At 37.2% G+C, this 23,903-nt stretch overlaps 5 protein-coding genes across 6 annotated transcripts; 1 reads left to right on the top strand and 4 right to left on the bottom strand.

The window, feature by feature from the left end:
- Positions 1-930: 930 nt before the first annotated feature.
- On the bottom strand, positions 931-4,663 carry LOC149709369 (ornithine decarboxylase-like). The gene is made up of 8 exons (XM_089864731.1): positions 4,409-4,663; positions 3,669-3,745; positions 3,414-3,589; positions 2,575-2,712; positions 1,851-2,016; positions 1,420-1,567; positions 1,269-1,351; positions 931-1,202 (listed from the first exon to the last, which is right to left on the bottom strand). The coding sequence occupies exons 1-8, from the start codon at positions 4,512-4,514 to the stop codon at positions 990-992; spliced, it is 1,107 nt and encodes a 368-aa protein (XP_089720857.1). The 5' UTR covers positions 4,515-4,663; the 3' UTR covers positions 931-989.
- Positions 4,664-5,051: 388 nt separating this feature from the next.
- Positions 5,052-9,187, bottom strand: LOC149709370 (ornithine decarboxylase-like). Its single transcript, XM_089864730.1, has 9 exons — positions 9,099-9,187; positions 8,903-9,011; positions 8,348-8,424; positions 8,103-8,278; positions 7,880-8,017; positions 7,049-7,214; positions 6,760-6,907; positions 6,620-6,702; positions 5,052-5,826 (listed from the first exon to the last, which is right to left on the bottom strand). The coding sequence occupies exons 2-9, from the start codon at positions 9,009-9,011 to the stop codon at positions 5,614-5,616; spliced, it is 1,110 nt and encodes a 369-aa protein (XP_089720856.1). The 5' UTR covers positions 9,099-9,187; the 3' UTR covers positions 5,052-5,613.
- Positions 9,188-11,634: 2,447 nt separating this feature from the next.
- LOC149709371 (uncharacterized) lies at positions 11,635-15,264 on the bottom strand. The gene is made up of 6 exons (XM_089864734.1): positions 15,026-15,264; positions 14,862-14,955; positions 14,018-14,330; positions 13,306-13,523; positions 12,625-12,929; positions 11,635-12,003 (listed from the first exon to the last, which is right to left on the bottom strand). The coding sequence occupies exons 1-6, from the start codon at positions 15,082-15,084 to the stop codon at positions 11,766-11,768; spliced, it is 1,227 nt and encodes a 408-aa protein (XP_089720860.1). The 5' UTR covers positions 15,085-15,264; the 3' UTR covers positions 11,635-11,765.
- On the top strand, positions 14,796-20,710 carry Gmppa (GDP-mannose pyrophosphorylase A). Of its 2 annotated transcripts, XM_089864733.1 has the most exons (10): positions 14,796-14,965; positions 15,040-15,145; positions 18,211-18,605; positions 18,687-18,746; positions 19,527-19,657; positions 19,721-19,855; positions 19,912-20,056; positions 20,116-20,208; positions 20,279-20,450; positions 20,517-20,710. In XM_089864733.1, exons 3-10 carry the CDS (start codon positions 18,330-18,332, stop codon positions 20,615-20,617), a joined length of 1,113 nt encoding a protein of 370 aa, XP_089720859.1. In that variant the 5' UTR covers positions 14,796-14,965; positions 15,040-15,145; positions 18,211-18,329; the 3' UTR covers positions 20,618-20,710. The 2 variants fall into 2 exon arrangements, with proteins under 2 accessions (XP_089720859.1, XP_089720858.1); XM_089864732.1 differs by lacking the exons at positions 14,796-14,965; positions 15,040-15,145 and adding an exon at positions 17,131-17,277.
- A 904-nt stretch (positions 20,711-21,614) lies between these two features.
- RpS3 (ribosomal protein S3) lies at positions 21,615-23,533 on the bottom strand. The gene is made up of 5 exons (XM_089864738.1): positions 23,414-23,533; positions 22,952-23,176; positions 22,174-22,268; positions 21,923-22,110; positions 21,615-21,837 (listed from the first exon to the last, which is right to left on the bottom strand). The coding sequence occupies exons 1-5, from the start codon at positions 23,444-23,446 to the stop codon at positions 21,650-21,652; spliced, it is 729 nt and encodes a 242-aa protein (XP_089720864.1). The 5' UTR covers positions 23,447-23,533; the 3' UTR covers positions 21,615-21,649.
- Positions 23,534-23,903: the final 370 nt, after the last annotated feature.

Genomic DNA, 23,903 nt, shown 5'->3' on the forward strand with positions numbered 1-23,903 from the left:
GCATAAAATACAATTAAACAACATAAATACATATTAAACAGCATAAACACACATTAAACAGCATAGAGCACAATAAAAAAGCAATAAAAAAATAAAACAGCATAAAACACAATAAAACACCTTAAACACACAATAAAACACCTTAAACACACAATAAAACAGCATAAAAACACAATAAAACTGAATAAAACAAAATAAAACAGCACAAAACTCAATAAAACATCTTAAACACACAATAAAACAGCACAAAACACAATAAAACAGCACAAAACAAAATAAAACAGCTCAAAAACACATAAAACAGCATAAAAACACAATAAAACAGCTCAAAAAGACATAAAACACCATAAAACTGAATAAAACTGAATAAAACAGCACAAAACTCAATAAAACATCTTAAACACACAATAAAACAGCACAAAACACAATAAAACAGCTCAAAAAGACATAAAACAGCATAAAAACACAATAAAACTGAATAAAACAGCACAAAACTCAATAAAACATCTTAAACACACAATAAAACAGCACAAAACACAATACAACAGCTCAAAAACACATAAAACAGCATAAAAACACAGCTTCTGGTGATAAAAGTGGTAAAAATGTTTTAATGAGTATGACTTTTCCCATCACACGAATGACAAGCTACTAAATATAATACAAAGAGGATTTTGGCGCCTAAATTTAATTCAAAAAGCTGAAAGATAAAACATGTGAAATTGAAATTTGGAAAGTGGCAAAGTATGTCCAAAAATTATATCATTTTAGTGATTTCTACCATATCATATTAGTGATTTCTACAATATCATTTTAGTGATTTCTACTATATGATATTAGTGATTTCTACAATATCATATTAGTAGTGATTTCTACAATATCATATTAGTAGTGATTTCTACAATATCATATTAGCGTTTTTTACTATATCATATTAGTGATTTCTACTATTTCATATTATTGATTTTTAATTTTCATATTATTGATTTTTAATTTTCATTTATATAACGCAATGTTGGATTTGGACATCCAGAGAATTCTGGTGATTTCCTATTGAAGATGTAAGCCCCTGCATTGGTTATTCGAATTGTTTCTCCGATTTCAATCAGAGGCCATTGCCGTTCGACGATCCAATCCCTTGGGTCGCAAGTCGGTCCCCATAAAACAGTCTTTTCAACTATTGGACCCTTTGAACGCCTTGGCTAAAATTTGCAAAAGGTGTTGAAAACGGAACTGGTAATATTTACTTAAATGAACGAATTTGTTACCTCTATAATTTCAACTTCAGCGGAATACCAATCAAGCATATCTTTAGTAACGCAACTAAATATTCCGCAGTTAAGAAATACGTCTGGAAAAAAGAAATTGTTCGGTGAAACAAATCGAAAACCATACCCTTTAAAAGTTAGGCCTAAATACCTTGGTGTTTAAAATTTCTTTGACGGACTCCAATAACTTTGGCGATGACAGTGATGCAACTGCAGACCAAAAATAGTCCAGGTTCACCGATAACTTTGACGCCTTCTGGATGTACTTCTTTTATGATACGTCGGATTTCCGGAGCTATCTATGAAGAAAAACAGGTGTAAACACTGGTTATTGTGAAGAGAATAGGCAAACAAGTAATTGGATGTGACCATAGCACAGGGAGCACCGAGGAAGTAGAGTAAGCGGAGACAGCTATGAGTATGATATTGGTAACCCCCTAGCATGTTTTGATACTCAAGGTTGCCTACCGCCGTTTTTAACATATAACAGGCTTATTTCGCCTCTCTGTTAGTGCTCATTGCACAGTGCCTTGAAATGTCGTGTGGCCTTGTGCTAATGTACTACTAACAAAAACGACCTACCTTGATAAAAATATCTTCAGTTCCAGTTTGCCCTGGAAATCCTCCACCGATATCCAATAATTCCATTGAATGGCCAAGCAGTTTGCCTTGGTCGAAAACAACTTTCGATTCTTTAATAGCAGCTTTGAAGGGCTCGGCCGAAGTATTGCAATGTCCAACGTGAAAACTACGTTTAAAGAAAAAAGACAAACCATTATCTGGAGCTGTGATTGATGTATGTCCTTGTTCTTGGAACAGTACAATAGTACAGATAATTTTAGCTATAACACCCCTAAAGCGTTGTCCTTTAATCTATTATATAAAATAATTTTGACGCCTCAAAGTTTCATCACATTCTGGCCAGAATTAGTGGAGGGGGTACCACCATGCAAAAGCGAATAACCCTATTTAAGTTTCCATCATTATCCCGAGCTGTGATTAATGTATGTCCTTGTTCTTGGAACAGTACAATGGTTCTGACAATTTTAGCCATAACACCCCTAAAGAATTTTCGTTTAGTCTATGAAATAAGAGTTTTGACGCCTCAAAGTTTGAAAATATTCTGACCAGAATAAGGGGAGTGGGTACCACCATAAGCGATTAACCCTCTTTAAGTTTCCATTATTATCCCGAGCTGTGATTGATGTATGCCCTCGTTATCCGTTCCTAGGGATCTTAAGGGTTCTCGCGTAGAAACATTTGTCCATAGTGGAAAACCACGAGTATCCTATAAGCTCCAACTTACCATATTCCATGGACATCCAATCCTAATTTTGACGCAGCTTTCAGAAGTTCTATCGCTTCTTTTGTAGTACAACCAAACTTTTTGCCCATGTTCACGCACTTGGTTGCCTCAAAGCGTGGGACTATTCTAATTAGACATCTGCATTTCGAAAAAAATAGAGAATATTGTAATAATATGTTAATTTCAGTCATTGTTCGAGCCAGTTTCGTAAAGTACTTAATAGTCTTTTAGCTAAAGGTATGACTCGTTTGTTAATTAAACACAAACAAAGGGTAGTAGAATGGAAATACAGTAGTTTTGGGGGGGGGGCGATTTTGAGTCTAAAATGTTCTATGACTATTCCCACGGAACGTTCACCCCCTAAGACAAGTAATGATCATTCAAATGTATTACTTATGATTCCTTAAATTTAAGTAATAAACTGAAAGACAATGTGAATCATAAGGCAAAATGTCATGGAACATTTTAGACTCAAAATTGGCCATAGAACCTTATATACTTCGGTCCTACCAAAATATCGGGAAACACACTGTATTAGTAACTGAAAGTCTGAAAGTGTGTCACTTGAGTGACTTTCAGAAAACGTGAATCAGAAGTCATCGTCGTTCACGCTTTTCTTATTGCAGTGATTAACAAGATGTTCAGATCAAATTTAAATTTAAACACAAAACTGATTTACTGAAACCTCCCATAATTCATTAGTCTATTATTGGTTCACAGTTATCGGGAGTCAATAGATGGCGAGCACTAAAGAGGCATACACACAGACAGACAGACACGTCAAGTGTAATGCCTCTCCGTGACGCCATCGTCACTAGGAGAGATAAAAATCTTCTCACCTTGGTTTTCCTTTAAAATTGTTTTTGATTTTCATCATTTCTTCCTCGCAATCAAAGACCAATCTGTCAACTCCAATTTCACCCGCGTATTGGATATGAGTGGCGAATTTTTGAGGAGCAGTGAAAACCATGCGGTCCGGTGATACACCCATGTTGAACAAAACCTCCATTTCGATCTTATGTAAGGAAAAAGGGTCTTTGGTTCATGGCGGAATGTACCGAATGTTATCTTTGGTAATCGTTATCGTTTCTTACCTTACTGGCACAATCAAAATTTGATCCGAGTGAGTTCAAATGTTTCAGAATAATCGGATCATTATTGGCTTTCACAGCTGATAAAAGACATTACACGCGTTGAGTGGCTTAATTGGTTCACAAATTTTAATTCATTGCTTTTGGTGTATATTATAGCAGAAGTATATAATACTTCTCTTCGAGAGAAGTTTACCACCACAAAGTGGGCTAATTGTAACATGATTCTTCCCAACATCAGAACTAAAACATTTGGAGTTCACAAGGTTACTAAACCGAATCACATACGCCATAAATAGTTCTCTCATCATTACTATATCTATTAGCGCTGAACTATTTGCCAAGGAGCATGCGCTTGTGGATTAATTTTTGCCCCACGTCAAGACAATCAAGGTTTCTGGGTTGATTGTTGAGGATTTAGTAAATACCAAACAGTTGTGATAGAATTCACCCTAGCACGGCGCGATAGTTACCCATCTGAAGTTTGATGAGCGGGAGAGCAAACCAAAAGGGTTCCCTCGCCTGGGAAGAATCATGTTACATACAAGAAAACAGAGTTTCATCCTTCTTCTATTATCCCCTTCTGATTTTTACGTATCTAGTCATTTGTGGTGAACGGGAATCGGGGGGAAAACCATTTTGGGGCAATAGGTAATAATTTTGGGTGAAATATAACGATTTAGGAATTTAATGCAATTGAGAGGAACACCAAAAAGGTTATTGAGCCTTTCAACGTGTCTTACCATAAAAGCATTCAATATCGGGCAAATGTTGCTTCCATAACTGATATCTTTTCGTAACTTTGTCAAGGTCACAGACTGCAAATGGTTCCTCTTCTTTCTCAAACATCTATTCCAATATCGAATTAATTGTTAGAGATGGGCCGATACCGATACCATTCGGTATCGGTTTAAACTGGTATCGAACCATCTCTATTAATTGTTTCATATATAATTATGGTATTGAAATTACTGACACATCAGTTTGCCGTTCAAAATTGGTGTATCGTGATTTAATTTATCTCAAATTAAAAATTTTTGACCAAAAATTTATCTCAAGTTACAAATTTTTGACTAAATATTTATCTTAAATTACAAATTTTTGACTAAATATTTATCTTAAATTACAAATTTTTGATTTAAAGTGCACCTCAAAAAATACCTCAAATTGCGAATTTTAAATTAAAACTGTAGCTCAAAAATATCTCAAATGGGTTTTAAATCAGATATAACCAAAATTCTTACCTCGAAGCACAACCTTTCAATCTGAAAATTATTTTAACAAAAAAAAAATCTTCTGATCTCACTATTAAATACTAATATGTCCAAGCGCTGACTTCTACTACAATGAAGGGCAGAATAATCATCTCACGGGAAAATATTCCATTGTATAGGTGCATTTTTTAATGTACACGTCTGTATTTACATAATATGTAGATCAGAAAAAATGCATAATTATTAGTGATTATACCAGTGGTTTTCAAAGTTTCCCACGTTGCGAGTCCCAATATTTTGCAATATTATAAATATATGACGTATCTTGTTTACTAGGGAGAAGGTATACATTCGCCACATTTCTAGCTTTATCTCCAGTCCAAACGTATAGTAGGTCCGGAGTTAATCCCCGCCCCTAAATTACAACCAGCACCTCATTGGTTCTTGAAAATACGTTTTTTTCCGACTGGGGAGAGGCGAAATAGCCCGGCCTCCTTTTACGTGTCCCCCTGGTATTTTGAAAGGGGGACTGGGACTATGGTGCGCGAATACTTGGGCATCTTATACCTTCACCTTCTCCCTAGTAAACTAGATATCCCTTCTTGATAATAGTTTATAGATTTTTAACTCGTTCAATCTTTATTTTCAAAGTGATTTGCCAAAATTCCCCGTGATTAAGTTACGCAAAATGCTAGTATGTGCAGCTTTCGAAATACATTTGAATCAATTAATTTTTAATTTTCATTGATATAACTCAAGGTTGGATTTGGGTATCCAGAGAATTCTGGTGATTTCCTATTGAAGACGTACGCCCCCGCATTGCTTATTCGAATTGTTTCGCCAATCTCCATTCGAGGCCATTGTTTTTCCGCAATCCAGTCTCTAGGGTCGCAAGTGGGTCCCCATAACATTGTCTTCTCCAGTAGTCGATCATTTGAACGCTTTGGCTAAAAACAAAGGTATTTTTCAATGCTTAATTTGAAAATAGTAAGAGTAGGTTTTGAAGGATCTATGACATTTTGCCGTCAGGGATAGATTCAATTTTAGAAGTATAGGAATGGAGAGCAGAGTAATCGGGGCGCGTCAAAGTCCGGGACTCCCTTCCACGGGACGGAGGGGGAGATATGAAAGAAGAGGCGGGTGGGTCATAGCGACAGAGGTAAAAAGGAATTACGTACGTATTTTTCGCCGTCTCCGTCAGCAACGTCATCAAAACGTAGTTTAAGTGAGCCAATAAGATAATTTAAACTTTTCGTTACGTGTTGGAGGGAGGGACTCTATGGGTGGTCTATGAGTCGGAATAACTGAAGTAATAATAATAATAATAATCTAAGCTTTGTCTATGAAGGTATGTGTCTACACTAAGCCTGAGGCTTATTTACAGGTGGGTCCCTTTACAATGCATAGAGGGGTGGTGGCTAGCCCCTATGCCACAGCTAACCGACAGCGCCCTATACTGACTATTACCGTTAACCTCTGCAAGTTTTGATGGAAAGGAGAAACCGGGTTAGACCGCGGAGGAAAACTCCTTTTAACAAGCGGGGAGAGAACTTGCAAACTCTACGCAGAAGGATTTGTTCCCAGATTTTCACCCGGTGCCACAGTCCGGGATCGAACCCGGGATCCTCTTGCTGCGAGGCGAAAGCGCTAACCGCTACGCCACCCCACCTTAAGTAAATACTAACCGTTACGTTCTCCATTCCTACTTGTAAAATTAAATCTATCCCTGACTAAGCCTACCTCAATAAGTTCAATTTCTGGAGTATACCAATCTAGTAAATCTTTACTGACGCAACTAAACATTCCACAGTTAAGAAATACGTCTGAAAGATTGAAAATGCTCAGTAAAACTAATTTAAAAACAGACGAAAATAAAGTACCTTGGTGTTTAACGTTCCTTTGACGGACTCCAATTACTTTCGCGAAGATAGTAATGCAATTGCAAACCATAAAAAGTCCAGGCTCACCAAAAACCTTGATACCTAGTGGATATACTTCTTTAATCGTCTTTCTGATTTCCGAAGCAATCTATAAAGAAAAATTATGGATAAGTAGATCTTTCACCATGAACTTTCAAGAGACCAGCAAAGAATAATTTTTTGTGACACTGTACCGTTCTTGATTGAAAATGGCTGATGGTAAGTTATGCTACTTATAAAAATGACCTACTTGGACAAAAATATCTTCAGTTCCCGTTTGCCCTGGAAATCCTCCACCGATATCCAATAATTCCATTGAATGACCAAGCAATTTTCCTTGGTCGAAAACAAGTTTCGATTCTTTAATAACAGCTCTGAAGGGCTCGGCCGAAGTATTGCAATGTCCAACGTGAAAACTACGTTAGAAAAAAATACTATTATCTCGAGCTGGGATTGATGTATGTCCTTGTTTGTAGACAATTTTAGCTATGACACCCTAAATGCGTTTTCATTTAGTCTATAAAATAACAGTTCTTTCATATTCTGATAGAACTATAGGGAAAACTACCATAAGCGCATAATACTCTTTAAGTGTCCATCATGGGTGTTTTGGTGGAACATGTTCTACCCCCATCCTAAGAGAAATCGGATGCCAAAAATACAAGAGGGATTTTTACTTCCCTGGCACATGGCTGAGTGAAGAATATATGGGGGTGCAATGACTCTCTTGGGTGGAATTTTTAGTTTTTCGTGGGCTCTTTCTCCCGCTATCTCCAACCTGTCTTTTTCATCAGAATCATGCGGTAATTTTCTACCTCAACTGATTTTTTTACATTTCAAAAGCAAAACCGCGCAATAAACAATTTTGGTGGAGAATATTTCGGAACGACAATCTCCCCGTCAATCGAAGGAAGGCTTTCGATTAATTTAATACCAGTTTCTGGTGAGACGGATTCTAGTCAGTAGGGGGGGACAGACTAGTCCTCTACAGATCGCATTCAGACATAGAAACATAATGGTAAATGATCAACTTATGGCTCTACTCTGAAATATGTACATAAAAATAGATTTAATTTTGTACCATATTCCATGAACATCCAATCCTATTTTTGACGCCTTTTTCAGAAGTATTATCGCATCTTGTGTCGTACAGCCGAACTTTTTAATCATATGCGCGTAATTAGTCGATTCAAAAGGTGGAACTATTCTAATTAGGCATCTGCAATTCAGTAAAAATAACACACATGAAAAAAAACCACATGAACTATGATTATGCTCTGACACAATGCGAACTGAAAACTAACTTCGGTTTTCCTGCAAGGTTTTCTTTGATTTTCAGCATTTCTTCCTCGCAATCAAAGACCAATCTGTCAACTCCAATTTCACCGGCGTATTGGATATGACTGGCAAATTTTTGAGCAGGAGTGAAAACCATGCGGTCTGGTGATACGCCCATGTTGAACAAAACCTCCATTTCATTCTTATGTAGGGAAAACAGTCTTTGGTTCAGTACCGAATGTTATCTTTGGTAATTTTTAACGTTTCTTACCTTACTGGCACAATCAAAGTTTGATCCAAGTGAGTTCAAATGGTTCAGAATAATCGGGTCATTATTGGCTTTCACAGCTGAAAAAAATATTACACGCGGCTTAATTGGTCTCAAAATTTTAATTGATTGCTTTTTGTGTATCTTGTCATTTGTGGTGGACGGAGAATCGGGATCAAGTGGTAATAAATAATTTTGAGTGAAGTCAGGGATAAATTTAATATTAAAAGCAGGAATGGAGAACAGAGTAATGTGGGCGCGCGTCAATGTCCCGGACTCCCTTCCACGGGACGGAGGGGGTATGAAAGAAGAGGCGGGTCATAGCGACAGAGGTAAAAAGTAATTACGTATTTTTCGCCGTCCCCGTCAGCAACGTCATCAAAACGTAGTTTAAGTGAGCCAATAAGATAATTTAAACTTTTTGTTACGTGTTGGAGGGAGGGACTCTATACTGGGTGGTCTATGAGTCGGACTGAAGTAAATACTAACCGTTAATTCTCCATTCCTACTTCGAAAATTAAATCTATCCCTGATGAAATCTAACGATATAGAAATTACCGTAAAAGCATTCAATTTCGGGCAAGTGTTGCTTCCATAATTGATATCTCTTAGTAACTTTGTCAAGATTGCAGACTGCAAGTGGTACCTCATGAGAAAGCTCATACATCTATTTCAACAGTGAAATAATTTTTCATATATTTATTGTCAAACGTTTTAGTACTACTAATTTAAATTTTTTTATCCAAAAAAGTACCTCAAATGGCAATTTAATTATTTTTTATATGTATTTGGTGTCCAATTTGTTAATCTCAAATTACAGCTTTTTGATCAAAATCTCAAAGGACCTATTGAAGCAAAAGGTACCTGAAAGGTACCTGAAATTACGATTTCTTGATCTAAAAAGTACCTGAAATCATTAATTTTGATCTAAAAAGTACCTCAAATTACTAATTTTGATCTGAAAAGTACCTTAAATTACTAATTTTGATCTAAAAAGTACCTCAAATTACTAATTTCGATCTAAAAAGTACCTCAAATTACTAATTTTGATCTGAAAAGTACCTCAAATTACTAATTTTGATCTAAAAAGTACCCCAAATTACTAATTTTGATCTGAAAAGTACCTCAAATTGATAATTTTGATCTAAAAAGTACCTCAAATTGCTAATTTTGATCTAAAAAGTACCTCAAATTACTAATTTAGATCTGAAAAGTACCTCAAATTACTAATTTTGACTTAAAAACAAAATCAAATAACTAATTATTTAATTTTTCCATAAATTTGGTACCCATAGTTTTACCCCAAATTACAGCTTTTTAATGAAAATTTTTATCTCAAATAACCTATTGATCCAAAAAGTAGAGGCCTACCTGAAATTTCGATTTCTTGATCCAAAAAGTAAATGAAATTATTAATTTTTGACCCAAAAAATTATATTAGCCAACAAACACGCAACAAACAGATGAGTTAACCGCGTATAAACGAATCACAACACTGACGTGGGTTTGTAAAGTAACACATGTACCTTACCAAGCGCATACATTTACATTTAAACAGACAGATTATAAACCTTGAAAAAAATTTTCAGTAAAGTGCATTTAAAACATTACAACAACGACCAATGGAAGATATTAACAGATCTAATAGATTTAGATCTTACATTCAAAATTCTCACCTGAAATTACGGATTATAATAAAAAAACTTGTTCAAATGCGCGTAAAGAAAGAAAAAATGTAAACGTGTTTACTGTTCATTGCGCAACGGCTAAACTTTGAATTGACATCTAACCTTGTACATACCACTTGTATTCTTCATTTACATTCAAATGTAATCCGACGCACTTACATTGTTCTAAAAGGTAGATGGTAAAGTATATTTATAAACCTTCCGTTTTTTACCATAATTCCTGACTCAAGCGTTATTACAACTATACAACAAATTATACAGAAAACCAAAGCGTATATACTGAAGTTACTCATTATGTTTTTCCAGATAATCGAGTTAGTACACAAGAATATAGGTCGAGTTAAACAGTGTCTTTATTATTACACTTATACACTTACACAAAGAAGTGATATCTAGTTTATTAGGGAGAAGGTATTCGCCTGCACATTTCCAGCTCTTTATCTCCAGTCCAAACGTAGCCTGTCCGGTGTTAATCCCCGCCGCCTCTAAATTACAACCAGGCAGCATCTCATTGGCCCTTGAAAACTAACGTCAGCGCGGCGACGCGAATGACGAAAAATTACAGTCATATTATCCGACTGAGGAGAGTGTAGCGAAATAGTCCGGCCTTCTTTTACGTCCCCCCTTGTATTTTGAAAGGGGGACTGGGGACCATGGCGCGCGAATACTTAGGCATCTTATACCTTCTCCCTAATAAACTAGATATCACTTCTTGGTAAAGCTATATACTGAAGTTACTCATTATGTTTTGCAAGGTATTCGAGTTAGTATACCGGTATACAGTGTCTTTATTATTACACATATACACTTATACATTGTGTTTTTGACATAAATTATTGGGCGTGTGCTATGGGTTAATCCATAAGTTCATAAGATACGTTCCATAAGTTTGTCACTGGTTACTGATGAAAGTTTGTTATGAAGTGACGTAGGCGTAGATGCGAGGTAAAGTGACGCCTAGTGAAGCGCTGTCAAAGGCTTAATGCAGACCTAATAGGAAAATGGACTGCAAAATAAACAGAGTGTAGGACTTCAATTCTCGCTTCCGTCGTTCTCGAACTAGCTCTCAGTATGCCTCTAGCATTACGAAGTATAGGTATGTGTCATACTCATGGAACATATCTTATAAACTTACGGTTAATCTGAGTTGAAAGTGTCTAAAACATTTGGTGTTGGAGATATATGGGCTCTCAAACATTAACTAGTTCCTAAAACAAGGAAATAGTAATAACACACGTTGAGTAATTAATAAGCTTTACTTTACCAACATACGCGTACTTCTAACCATTAAATAGTACACTTCATCATCGTGACCTGTGAAATCAAAATGTGTCATAGCATAACTTCTTAAGATATGTTCCATAAGTTTGTCACTGGTTACAAACTGGAGCTTGTCATGAAGTGAGTGAGGTAGGTCATAGATTCGAGGTAAAGCGACGCCTGGTGAGGCGCTGCTGTCAAAGGCTTAGTAATGCAGACTAAATAGGAAGATGGTAGTCCTGCAAAACTCCGTGTAGTCTTCAATTCTCAAACTAGCTCGAACTGTAAGTCTCTCAGTAGCATTACGAAGTATATGAAGTGTCGTACTTATGGTTAATATCTAATAAACTTATGATCGTGCTAGTTTCATTTTCAACAGAAAATTTATTTCTAATATAGAACCGTTCCACCTTACTTCGATTTCTAGAATTAATCTCCATTTTTGGAGCACCCAATTAACGTTATTGATAAATTCAATTTTTCAAACAAATTCTTAGAATTAATCTAGTAATGGTTTCAAGAACCAGGGTAGTTAAAGCCAGCGAAATACCGTACAACCAGGCGTAAAATATCAACGACAACTCGGCGATACTCATCTTATTGAATTCATTGACGTCGACTGATTTTTCATGCAATAAAAACGGACTGATGTTCAATTCATCAACCTGCGAAATTCGGTAGTATTGAGCGGTTTCAAAGTATCGGCAGATCCTAAAAAAAAATAACATTGCTCTGTGCTAAATTTCTTAAGAAATTAAGGTTTTTAGTTGTGCATGAAAACCAGAAAATTCTAAGTAAAACAAGTTGGTAAACCGAAATTAACCTCTCCAAGTCGAGACGTGGGCTTTGGGTATCTACCCAATTAAGAGGTTCTTCTTAAAAATTAAATAAATGTATGATATTAATTATTTTAATCATTAGTAACTTGCCTAAATGCTAGTTAAATGCTTTTAAGAAACGTTATTGCTAAAACCATTTGAAACATAGCTAATTTTAACGTTTGAATTCTAGCGAACACCTTTTTCACAAATTTTGTAAATTTAGGTTATTGATTCCCAGTAAATGATAAGAAGAGCCACAACAGCGTGAACCTTTGGTGGAAGCCCTGTCATTGGGAGGCTAGACGTTTCTCGTAACCCTAGTCCATCGCCGCGTACATCTCAACCCTAACGATGATAATGGAGTAGAAGCCAATTGCTTTCTGTGAACTGCGAAACGCGGTCCGGATATTGCCAATACGTTTGCTCCCATTTGCCAACTGCGAACGCGGTGACAGACACACAGATATCCAGTGTAATACCTCTCGGAGAGGTAAAAAAAGTATGCACTTACAAATAATCAATGCTTTCCAAGACGCGTTTGGGCATTCTTCGGTTGAAAGGCATAACCCCGTAAGACGAGGAAAAAACCTCTTTCCCGATGTATAACTTTTGATCGGTCTCCTCCAAATGACTTCGAATTTCGTCATAATGAAAGGCGACACCTTTGATCCCTGCAACACCATCCATGACGGCGAATTTGCTCGTGCCATTGGTAAAAGTATCAAACGTTTTTGGGCTAAACTCTGGATACCGATATCCTCGGGAATCCACGAATTTAGCCATCTCAAACATTGGATGATCTGGAATTTCCGCCACCTATAATTTTAAACCATCATTGAAACGTTTCAAAAAAGACTAAAACAGTTTTTTTTCCATTTTTTTTCGAAATTTAAGGTGCGCATTTTTTTAGCTGATTCCGTGGGAACTGTTTAGTTGGATTTCTTAATTAAATTAGCATTGTCTTTCAGTTTTTTACATAAATTTAAGGGATCATTGACCAAATAGCCCATAGAAGTCGCTGTAACGCGGTCCTACCAGCCTTTTTGCAAACCCTGTATTTTCTGTTTGTCTTTGCATTAGGCATTTACGATAATTTAAATGTTTGGTAAGAATATGATTTTGTAGCTTAAGTTTAACGAATTCGTTTTTGGTAGAGTATTTTTAGGTTAGGGTTTGTAGTAATTAGGCCTACCTGTAGTACAAGATCCAGGAAAGGAGAAGGTTGTCTGACGGCTGGTCTTGTCCCAAGACTCTTCTTTAAATCGTTCATGGTGTTGATTCGAAATGATTTCGTAACGGTCATTTCACTCTTCATGTTGCCCGAGTAACCTTTCATCACTACCATTGACCCCAGTAAAAAACCACTCAATAGAAACTTAGCAGACAATTGTCTTGGAAATAGATCCGGTGCTGAGAATGTTACAAAACGGGAAACGTAAGTTTAACAGAATTTTAATGAAAGTGCCCAATAAAATTACGTTTACGATCGACTTAGACCAATCAAGTCTTTTGATAAATCAACCTATCAGCTCCCTGATTCAGCTCTCTACTTTATTGTTATCTTATCATTTTTAATCTGTCTCCCCAGAAAATAGCAAATAGACCATTCCCGTAATTACTTGTAGAGAAACCAACGCTCAGGGACGGGTCTCTTCCGACTCACCAAGAGGAAACGCCAGAGGATAGCCAACTCGCATTGCCTTTAACGGTGCGTCTTGACTCACCTCTACACCCTGTAGTAAAGTTCACCCATCGTTTACGTTCCCACCCCCTCATACGTAGCAGGGGGGATAGACTATTCTTCTATAGATCCCCTTTAGACGCATAAACTTAATGGTATATTATCAATTTATGATAAAACATATTGTGGAAAATTAAATTTAAATTTAACAAAAGTACTCAACGGTTTTGAAGTACGTAGGAGGCGTAAAACCAAATATAATCCAACCACATGTGACGTTTCAGTCGTCCAAGCGGTGATTTGATGAACCTTTGAAATAGCATCGAGAAGCAGGACAATGCTAGAACAGAGCCCAACAAGGCTATCCAAACGTCGTCTTGAACTCCACCCAATGAAAACGTTTTATGGTAAACGACTTCACTTTTGGAGTTGACAGTTGTCACAATTCGAATCTCTTCGGCGCTGAATGTCGGGGAGAGGTGGTATTGCTCCGGCACCACCGGAGAGCATATTATAGGTCCATACAAGTCCAGTAACTAAGGGAGATTGAAAAATTCACAACATCGCGAAAGTCCTAATCCAGTTTGCGTGACACGTGACTTTTGAGAAATTAATTTTGCGTGACCTTGATATTTCAGAAAAATACAATACTAAAGGGACTGTAAAGAAGGCAGTGGTGGGTGGGTAAAAATTATTTGAAACACGTCAGAGGCACGTGACTGAGGAAAGGCGACGTGGTTCATAGGAACTTACTTCGTTTATTTGGAAAAATTGGACTTTGGGGAATTGGCACTGGAGTTTTGCGAAAAACAAGGACATGGTGACTAGTCCCACTCGCCACTCCATACGGAGTCTTTCAATCTTGACGTCACGTGGTGCCTGTGACGTATTGAACTAATGTTTACCCACCCAACGATGCCTTCTTTGCAGTCCCTTTAAACAGTGATCTCTGAATGGCCTTGGTATATTAAAATCCCTTTCTTAATTTTAATTCTGCGCATTGTATTTTAACATTGACAAAGAAGTCACTCTCCCCCTGGGTTTATACTATCCATGGTTAAACTTACCCCATCTCTTACGGTCCAGAATGGATTGGCATACTCGTCTTTATAATAACCATCTATTAAGGCTTGGAGAGTTTTCGTTTTAAGGAATGTAAGACTGTCTATTGGTTAGTATAGTGACACCATATTGAGAAATGTGCGTGCATGCTTTCAAAATGACAACTTACTTCACGTTACGCAGATTCGGTAAAACAAATTGGGCCACTGACTTTGGCATTCGTGACATGAATTTTCCTGATAAAAACTCGTGAATTTCTCGTTCAGACCAATCATAGGCAGTCTAAAAAGTAAGAGTACCAATACGAATATTACATGCAGGGAAAAAACTGGATAATTTCCTTCGCGTCAGAAGATACCGCAAGAGGCATGCCCGAGTAGGCTATCCTCTCACATGCATTGTGCTGGTAATGGTGTCTTCGTGACGTGTGGGAAATTATGCAGCATGGACGTGTGCCCCTGAAAGTTTGTTTATCTGTGTGTAATATTCGTATTGGTCTAATGGAACTTTTGCTTACACCAATTTTGAATTGGTATATTTCTTGCTCATCCATGGTTGTGTTCGTGTTATCGTTTTAAAGTTCAGATTTTAGCAATCAGGGCTAAGTCCGGAATTTACACAAATAAGACAATAGGGCGCTTTGAAATACAAACACGAAAATGGCACTAGAGGCCGATTGGAGTTGGTATTTGCTGTTTAGGAACATCTTTAGCTAGGCTTATCGAGCGGCTTGGAAACCCTCATTTCTGCGAAAAACACTGGAATACTCCAAGGAATAATTATCCTAAAATGTTAATGTCGGTTTTGTATTGCTTGGAAACTAGTATCTGCTACCATAAGTTCATAAGATATGTTGTAAAGTCTGGTTACAAACTGGAGCTAGTCATGAAGTGATTGAAGTAGGTCAGCGATTCTCGTAAAGCGACGCCTGGTGAGGCGCTGTCAAAGGTTTAGTAATGCAGAATATAAATAGAAAGATGGAAATTCTGCAAAATTAACCACCGAGTGTAGAACTTCAACTCTCGCTTCCGTCGTTCTCGAACTAGATCGAGCTGCAAGTCTCTAGCATAACGATGTAAAGGTATGTGTCATGGAACATATCTTATAAACTTATGCTGTTGCTAAGGCGTACTTTGCGTCCTTTTTGTTTAATTATGAAAAATCCAGTCTTTCCATTTTTGATGAGCGTTTTACAAAAATACTTATGTACCTAGCTATTATCGACCAGAGAACTGTGCCAAGCGAAATCTTTCTTTAAACAGATTTCAAAACCATTGATGAAACTTGGAAAAATCTTAAAATCTTTGAGAAAATAATGAAATTGTGGGGAAAATCCCGAAATCTTTGAGAAAATCATAAGATCTTAGGGAAATCATGAAAAACTGATTTACCTACTACTTCTGTTGCTAAGGGCCGCTTTGTGTCGTTCATGATTAATAATGAAAAATCTAGTCTTTCCATTTTTGATTAGTTTTTGATGAGCGTTTTTTATAAATACTTATATACCTAGATATTATCGACCAGAGAACTGTGCCACGCGAAATCTTTCTTTAGACAGATTTCAAAACCGTTGTTGAGATTTCTGGAAAATCAGGAAATATTTTTAAAAATAATGAAATCTTTCAGAAAATAATGAAATCTTTCAGAAAATAATGAAATCTTTCAGAAAATAATGAAATCTTGGGGTAAAATCACGAAATCTTGGGGGGGGGGGGGAAGAGAAATCTCGAAATCTTCGAGAAAATAATAAAAACTCTGATAAAATAATTACACATTGAGGAAAAAAAATTGGAGGAAAAATCACGAAATCTTTGACAAAATCATAAGATCTTGAGAATAATTATATAATCTTTGGAACAGCATTAAATCTACAAAACAAGACGGCTTAAGGCCATAATAAAGTACATCACATTGTCCACCTCTTTGGCGTATTACTGTGTTGAAAACCACCGCGTCATAGTGCGATTGGTGATAAAATGCGTCATGCTTAGTAAAAATTTACTACAGTTACTAATAAAATACACTAAAATCATTAAAACTGATTATTTTCGATAAAACTTCAATTGATTTATTTCTGGCGATTTAGATGCTAAACAACTGGACAAATTTTGTTAAAAAATTATTCATTATTTTTCAATCGCAAATTACCGTTTTCTATACTTTGCTTTAAATAGAATTAATTATAGCTTAAAATAAATATTATTCTATTTTTTTTAGTTTGGTCTGAAATTAGTTTATACCTATTATTACCACACCGAGTCGAACCCGGAAATCTACTTCTAGCACTAGCAGACGACGTTGAGTTTGTGCGTATTAGTGATTTGTTTCGGTAAAGGCAGTCGTTAAATTATACCGACCTTAATTAATAAAATTAAGTTAAAATGTTGAAAGCAGTCATATTGATCGGCGGACCGCTTAAAGGTGCCTTGTGAATATTTTTTTCCCGTTCATACATTAAAGTTTGGCAAATAAAACTAAACAAATTATAGCGCTATTATTTTAGTAGAAACTGTAAAGCAAGTCGCGGCCGTGCTTTAATTTAAACTAATGCCAGTAGATGATCCCATAGTCGAGGGGTGGAGTTGACAGGTCTCTAAGGTTAGCGAAATCTAGTTTTAGCTCCGCCCTCAGAGTCGGGACGAGCTCTGATTGGTGCCTGCTTTTTGGCAAGGTAAAATTGGTGGGTAGAAGGTTAGCCAGCATGTTAGAGGCGCCGTACGAGCCGACATATGCTTTAAAAGATGGCGCCATCTTTTAACTCATTTAATAAATATTCCGTAGCGATGTCACCACTAATTAAAAACTGGTTTTCTACTGACCAGCACACCTACCCTTTATAGAAAACTACTTAAAAATCCCTTTCCCCATTAATTACTGCCTTCTCTTGGTTACTGATTAACCTTGCCCCTTTAAAATTAATATGACCTTTTGTCCTCAAATCCTTTAAGAAGCTTACATAAAGACCGCTCTTATGGTTCAACACACAGAACCACTTTAACAGAATTCTGCAAAATTGCCAATACTTGCATTAAAAAAACTAACAATGACTGTGGTTTAGTTGAAACAAATGCCACCAGATGGCCCCATAGTCGAGGGGTGGAGCTAGCTCGGCAAAGGCTAGTTTAAGCTCCGCCCATGAGGACGCGTTATGATTGGTTTTTGTCTTTGGCGAAGTAAAATTGGTGTATAGAAGATTAGCTAGCATGTTAGGGGCTCCACAGAAGCCAACACTTGCTTTAAAAGAACTGACAAAAGAGCAAAACGTGTTCCTAACCCCTCCCCCCGTCTTTGAACCAATTAGCATTCACTTGTGAGCCCCTTTAATTTTTAACAACAATTTTCTTGTTCTTATAGGAACCCGTTTCAGACCACTATCATTTGATGTTCCGAAAGCGTTGTTCCCAGTGGCGGGGGCGCCAATAATTCAGCACTTAATCGAAGCGTGTATTAAAGTGCCAAACTTGAAAGAAATTATGATTATTGGTTTTCAACAAGCAGACGACGCCCTAACCAAATTTATACATACCATGACGAAAAAATATAGCATTAGCATAAGATACCTGCAAGAATACGCGTCCTTGGGCACGGCAGGGGGTATCTACCATTTTAGAGATCTGATTAGAAGCGGAAATCCCGAAGCCTTCTTTCTAATCAACGGAGATGTTTGCGGAGATTTCCCATTAACAGAAATGCTGGAATTTTCCAGGAAATTAGGGAATCAGAATCTAGTTACCGTTCTCGGCACAGAGGTTATAGTCCATCTTTTATGAATGAACTGCTCGATAAAATTGTAAAAGATTTTAGCTAAATCTTTATTTATATAAAAATAGGCAACGAGGCAACAGTCCCTTAACTATGGATGTATCGTTGAAAATAAAGAAACACACGAGGTAGTGATGGCAAAATTTTAAAATTCACACTGTGGATTCTAAAATAACCACAGAACACCAAAACTCTCTTTGAAAACCTGCATTAAAGGGACTGTAAAGTAGGCATCGGCGGGTGGGTAAAAATTATTTGAAATACGTCAGAGGCACGTGACCAAGGAGAGGCGTGGTTCAAAGAAGCTTAGTTCGTTTTATTTCGAAAGCCACCACTTCATGGAATTGGCACTGCAATCTCGCGAAAAACAAGGACTAGATGTCCAGTTCCACTCCATGAGGAGTCTTTGTATCTAGGCATCACGTGATGTCTGTGACGTATTTCAAATAATTTTTAACCGCCCGCCGATGACTTCTTTGCAGTCCCTTTAATGCTAATGTCTGCGCCCTTGGCGCCCCCAACATGTTGACTAATCTTCTACACACCAATTTTACCGTTGACAAAGGCAGGAGCCAATCAGAACTCGTCCAAGAGGGCGGAGTTAAGCCTTTGCCCTAGACTATGGGGCCATCTAGCGGCATTTGTTTGAACTAAACCCAGGCCGAGACTTGCTTTAAAGCAAAGAATGGCAACATTGTTACTTTCCAGTTACACAGAAGGTTAAGCTTGGCAATGGCTAGTTTTAGCTCCGCCCCTGTCCTCGTATACGAGTTCTAATTGGTTCCTGCAAGGAAAAATCGGTGTACGGAAGATTTGCCAGCCTATAAGGAGCCATGATTTGCATTAGAGATTATTTTGGTGGCTTTAAAGTTGCTCAAAGACTAAAGTACCCGGTATTATATTAACAGATTGAACATTACGTTGAGAAACCATCAACATTTGTTAGCAATATAATTAATTGCGGTGTATATTTATGCTCCCTCGATATATTCTCGGCTCTCGCTACCATCTTCAAGAGCAAGCAAGATAACAGCTTTAGGTACATACAAGGCATACACCCCAATATAATAAAAGCAACGAATTAGTAGTTTCTTAATTGCAGCGAAGACTTTACCCAAGACACAGTCAATAAGGACTGCATTCGTTTTGAGCAGGATTTACTTATGCCTTTAGCAGGCTCAAAATGTCTTTACGTTTTTCAAACCACTCGCTGGTGGAGCCAAATTAAAACTGCCGGGTAAATGTCCTCCTTACTGAAAAATATCTTATATTTAACAGTTGTCTCGCGTAAAGGTCTGCCATTTACGCCAATCGCCATTATCTGGAGTTATATCGACATCATCACAGTGAAAGACTTGCGCAACATAGCGATAAAGGTCCCATAATTATTGGGGACGTTTTTGTGCATCCGACAGCCACCGTTGACCCGTCTGCTGTGGTAAGACTAAAAATACTTGGGGTGTTTTCATTTGTTTAATATGGGAACGCCCATTTTAGCTGGGACCTAATGTAAGTATCGGAATTGGAGTTACTGTTGGTGCCGGAGTTCGAATCAGAGAGTCGGTTATTCTCGGTAATGCAGTCATACAGGTAATATCGTGGGCATCGGAGGAAATTAACGAAATCGCGGGCCCCTATCAAGATTTATTACCATTTGCAGGATCATACGTTAATCCTGCATAGCATAATTGGTTGGAACAGTACAGTAGGGTGTTGGGCGCGTGTTGAAGGCACTCCTTGCGACCCAAACCCGAATAAACCTTTTACCAAAATGGAAAACGTTCCACTTTTCAATTCCCAGGGACGTTTAAACCCTTCCATTACTATTTTAGGTTTGCGTGACTTGAACAGAACTTTAAACGCGTTTCACGAATGTATAATTCACCTTTTCTGTTTAGGATGTAATGTTCAAGTTCCAGCTGAGGTTGTAGTCCTCAATTCCATTGTTTTACCACACAAGGATTTGGGACAAAGCTACAAGAATGAAATTATCCTCTAATTCGAATTACGCTAAAATTAATTAATTAATTAATATAACTTTGAGACTTTGTAAAAGAGCTGGGGGTTTTGGTAATAAACATTTTGTAAAATATCAACGTTTATTATTAAACAGAGTACCCTAAAAGTTGTAAGGTCTTGTCTGTGGTTTAGTTTAAACTAGTGCCACTAGATGTCCCTCATAGTAGAGGGGTGGAGTTAACTGGCCCGCTAAGATTAGTAAAGGCTAGTGACGTTAACGAGTTCTGATTGGCTCTCGGTTTTTGGAACTGGTAAAATTGGTGTATAGAAGATTAGCCAGCATGTTAAGGGTGAAACTGGAGCAGACATTTGCTTTAAACTGGGGGTTGTGAACCAGTCTGGGAAATAGCACACTTCCTCTGGTCCAAAACCAGTTTATTAATTGCTTGGACTAGTTTTTAATTCAAGAAGTGGGGGTTACTGGTCCTCAGGACCAGTTTATTAATTGCAAATCGATTGGAGAGCAAAGGCTGGGACCAGTCCGGAGACCAGTTAATTATTTCGGGGACTAGGGGTGTCACTGGTCCCAAGCAGTCTGGGAAATAAGGATAATTTTTAAACTAGTCCTTGGGACCAGTGACCCCCTAGTGTCCTAAATAATAAACTGGTCTCCGGAGTGGTCCCAGCCTTTGTTCTCCAATAGATTTCCAATTAATAAACTGGTCTCGAGGACCAGTAACCCCCACTTTCTGAATTAAAAAACTAGTCCAAGCAATTAATGAACTGGTTTTGGACCAGAGGAAGTGTGCTATTTCCCAGACTGGTCCCAAGGACTAGTTTAAAAAATATCCTTATTTCCCAGACTGTTGTGAACACACTTGTCTCAAATCAAGTGCGACGTCACCCATGTTATTTGCCCATAGAACCAAAGCGGTAGTAACCAAACATGGCCGCCCACTGCCTAAGCTAAGCCCATGACGTCACAATTGAGAATGCAACTCTCTTTAAATAGGAAGGCCAAAGAAAAAACAAAAATGTTTTGACAAAAGATCTTTTATTAGTCTTCTATAATTTATTGAACAAGAGGTGGCGCCACTTTAGGGACCGCCTTCTCTCCCTTTGGTTCACTGTAAGGGGCCAATGGTTGTTCCTCTTCCTTGGGTTCAATGATGTTAACATTATCAGGCAAAGGTTTCTTGGGTCCAGTTTTGCCATTAGGATCAAACGGCAACATGATTTTAACCTTAATACCTAAAACACCTATTCACCAATAAGAAAACAAGACTCCTGGTTCAATTCAGTTCATCCTGGTGTTAGAGACAAAGAATACGGAACTCTTTCTTACCTTGCCTGAGCAAAACGTGCCTTACAGCAGTATCTACATAATCATTAGTGGGTTCACCACTGTGAATCATCAAACCATCGACGAATTTCATGGATTTGGCTCTCTGGCCTCTCAACTTTCCACTGACGACAACTTCGCAACCTTTAGCTCCACTTTCCATGATAAAACGCAAAACACCATAGCAAGCCCTATTTTTAAATTTAATTAGTGTAATTTTAACTCAGTTTAAATTTAAATCGGTTTAAACAAACCTCCTGACAGCCAATCCTCCAATCAACTTGTAACGTAACGACTCGCACTGAGCGATAGCGCAAAGTCCACGAGCCGCTACTTTTTCAGCATAAAGCTAAACACAAATAGTAATATTTATCTTAATGTTAATTTTAATTTTAATTTGACAGCAATTAAATGTCACTTTTTGAAACATTACAACATATTTTTTCAAAAAACTTATTGCACGGGAAACTGGCCATAGAGTAATGGCACCTTCTTGCCTTTGACTGTATTAAGCTCTATGGGTAGTTAACATGGAGTGCCACTACTCTATTTAAATGAACCAGGGTTCGTACAAAACTTTTGGAATGAAATTCCCTGACTTTTCCAGGTTTTCCCTGACTAAATTTAACAAATTTTCCCTGACCATTGCAATAACGTACATGGCAAACGTATATGAAAACCAATCTATATTCACTCAAATAACTTTTGCACGAGTTATTTTTATAAAAATTAGCCAATTAATTCGTTTAAATTTAATTTAAAGTAAATCATAAATAACCTGAGCGAGCGAAGCGAGCTCCGTGAATTTGGGGCTTTGCTCAAATCTCAGACAAAACTTTTTCTGATCACCATTATACTTTAAATTTCCCTCCAATATATTTTTCCCTGACATTTCCCTGACTTTTTAGGTCCATTTTAAATTTCCCTGACTTTTTAGGCCCATTTTCAATTTCCCTGACTTTTCCAGGTCGTGTATGAACCCTGTGAACATGCACATCCCCACTATGTCTTAAAAGTTGTTTAGATTCTTACTTCAACGGTTCCTTCTGGAAAGCTGAATCTTTTTTGGACAACAGACGTCAATTCTCTGATCCTACGTCCCTTCTCTCCGAGTACACTTTGGGTTCTGGTAGCCAAAATGATGATTTCGGTGCGTGCTGGGGTAACACGAACTTCAACACCGCTGTACCCATCTTCGGCTAATTCTCGCCTCAAAAATTCGTTCAATTCGGCTTTGAACACTCCATCAGCGACAAACTAATCAAATAATTAAATTTAAAACCATCAAATTAATCATTTAAAACACTTTAAGTGATGAAACCCGAATCTAGCATAGATAACCCTAAGCCTTGTTCATTTTAAACATCACATTACATCGTTAGCCCTAACTTCAGTAATTATATAAATAATTCTTCCAATAAATTTATTAATATTTAAACTACATTTTCTGGGGATTATTTGTGTTAAATTATTTAGGATTTTAATAATCTTTACCTTGCGCTTTTTAGAAATCTGCGTTGTTGCCATGTTGGAAATGATTTACAAACCACCACGTTCGTTTGCACGCATAAAAGGGATTGGAAGAATCGTCTGCTCTTTATATGAAAAGGCAAGGAGTATTAAAACTCGTAAACAGGATTTAAAGCTATAATCATTCTCCACAAGCGATTCAACACATCGATAATTTTCTAGTGTTGTTAATAATTTTTAAGGAAGATGAATTTATCAAGAAAATTTTAATTCTTTATTAAAATATGTTTTTGTTCCTTCTTTCAATTCTTACTGAAGCTCAGGGCCGGAAATAAGGGAAATTTCTTATAGGACAAGTGTCCAGTGACGCCCCTTTGACTGGAAAAATTATAGGACATTGTCCACTGGAGTGTGCAAAATAGTGTCGCATCTTCATAGTCAAACTATCAAAACTTCGGAAAATTTATTGGTCAAAATGTCCAGTGACCCCCTTAGTTTTTAGAAAAATTATGGG

This window comes from Phalangium opilio, unplaced genomic scaffold (assembly GCF_054372755.1).
Source record: "Phalangium opilio isolate 3A_F unplaced genomic scaffold, DU_Popi_V2 ptg000013l_1, whole genome shotgun sequence".
NCBI lineage: Eukaryota > Metazoa > Arthropoda > Arachnida > Opiliones > Phalangiidae > Phalangium > Phalangium opilio.

Excerpts from the sequence above, each read along its gene's own strand:
- LOC149709370 (XM_089864730.1), bottom strand. The coding sequence starts at position 9,011 with ATGTATGAGCTTTCTCATGAGGTACCACTTGCAGTCTGCAATCTTGAC. Across the intron at positions 8,279-8,347 it reads ACTTTGATTGTGCCAGTAAG|AATGAAATGGAGGTTTTGTT; the intron begins GTAAGAAACGTT and ends TCCCTACATAAG. Across the intron at positions 7,215-7,879 it reads TTGGATGTTCATGGAATATG|TTTTCACGTTGGACATTGCA; the intron begins GTACAAAATTAA and ends TTTCTAACGTAG.
- LOC149709371 (XM_089864734.1), bottom strand. The coding sequence starts at position 15,084 with ATGTCACGAATGCCAAAGTCAGTGGCCCAATTTGTTTTACCGAATCTG. Across the intron at positions 13,524-14,017 it reads CTCCTACGTACTTCAAAACC|CACCGGATCTATTTCCAAGA; the intron begins GTTGAGTACTTT and ends TAACATTCTCAG. Across the intron at positions 12,004-12,624 it reads TTGGAAAGCATTGATTATTT|GATCTGCCGATACTTTGAAA; the intron begins GTAAGTGCATAC and ends ATTTTTTTTTAG.
- LOC149709369 (XM_089864731.1), bottom strand. The coding sequence starts at position 4,514 with ATGTTTGAGAAAGAAGAGGAACCATTTGCAGTCTGTGACCTTGACAAA. Across the intron at positions 3,590-3,668 it reads ATTTTGATTGTGCCAGTAAG|ATCGAAATGGAGGTTTTGTT; the intron begins GTAAGAAACGAT and ends TCCTTACATAAG. Across the intron at positions 2,713-3,413 it reads AATTTTAAAGGAAAACCAAG|ATGTCTAATTAGAATAGTCC; the intron begins GTGAGAAGATTT and ends TTCGAAATGCAG.
- Gmppa (XM_089864732.1), top strand. The coding sequence starts at position 17,238 with ATGTTGAAAGCAGTCATATTGATCGGCGGACCGCTTAAAG. Across the intron at positions 19,856-19,911 it reads AGCCAAATTAAAACTGCCGG|GTCTGCCATTTACGCCAATC; the intron begins GTAAATGTCCTC and ends TCTCGCGTAAAG. Across the intron at positions 20,057-20,115 it reads CCGTTGACCCGTCTGCTGTG|CTGGGACCTAATGTAAGTAT; the intron begins GTAAGACTAAAA and ends CGCCCATTTTAG.
- RpS3 (XM_089864738.1), bottom strand. The coding sequence starts at position 23,446 with ATGGCAACAACGCAGATTTCTAAAAAGCGCAAG. Across the intron at positions 23,177-23,413 it reads AGATTTCTAAAAAGCGCAAG|TTTGTCGCTGATGGAGTGTT; the intron begins GTAAAGATTATT and ends TTATTTGATTAG. Across the intron at positions 21,838-21,922 it reads GCACGTTTTGCTCAGGCAAG|GTGTTTTAGGTATTAAGGTT; the intron begins GTAAGAAAGAGT and ends ATTGGTGAATAG.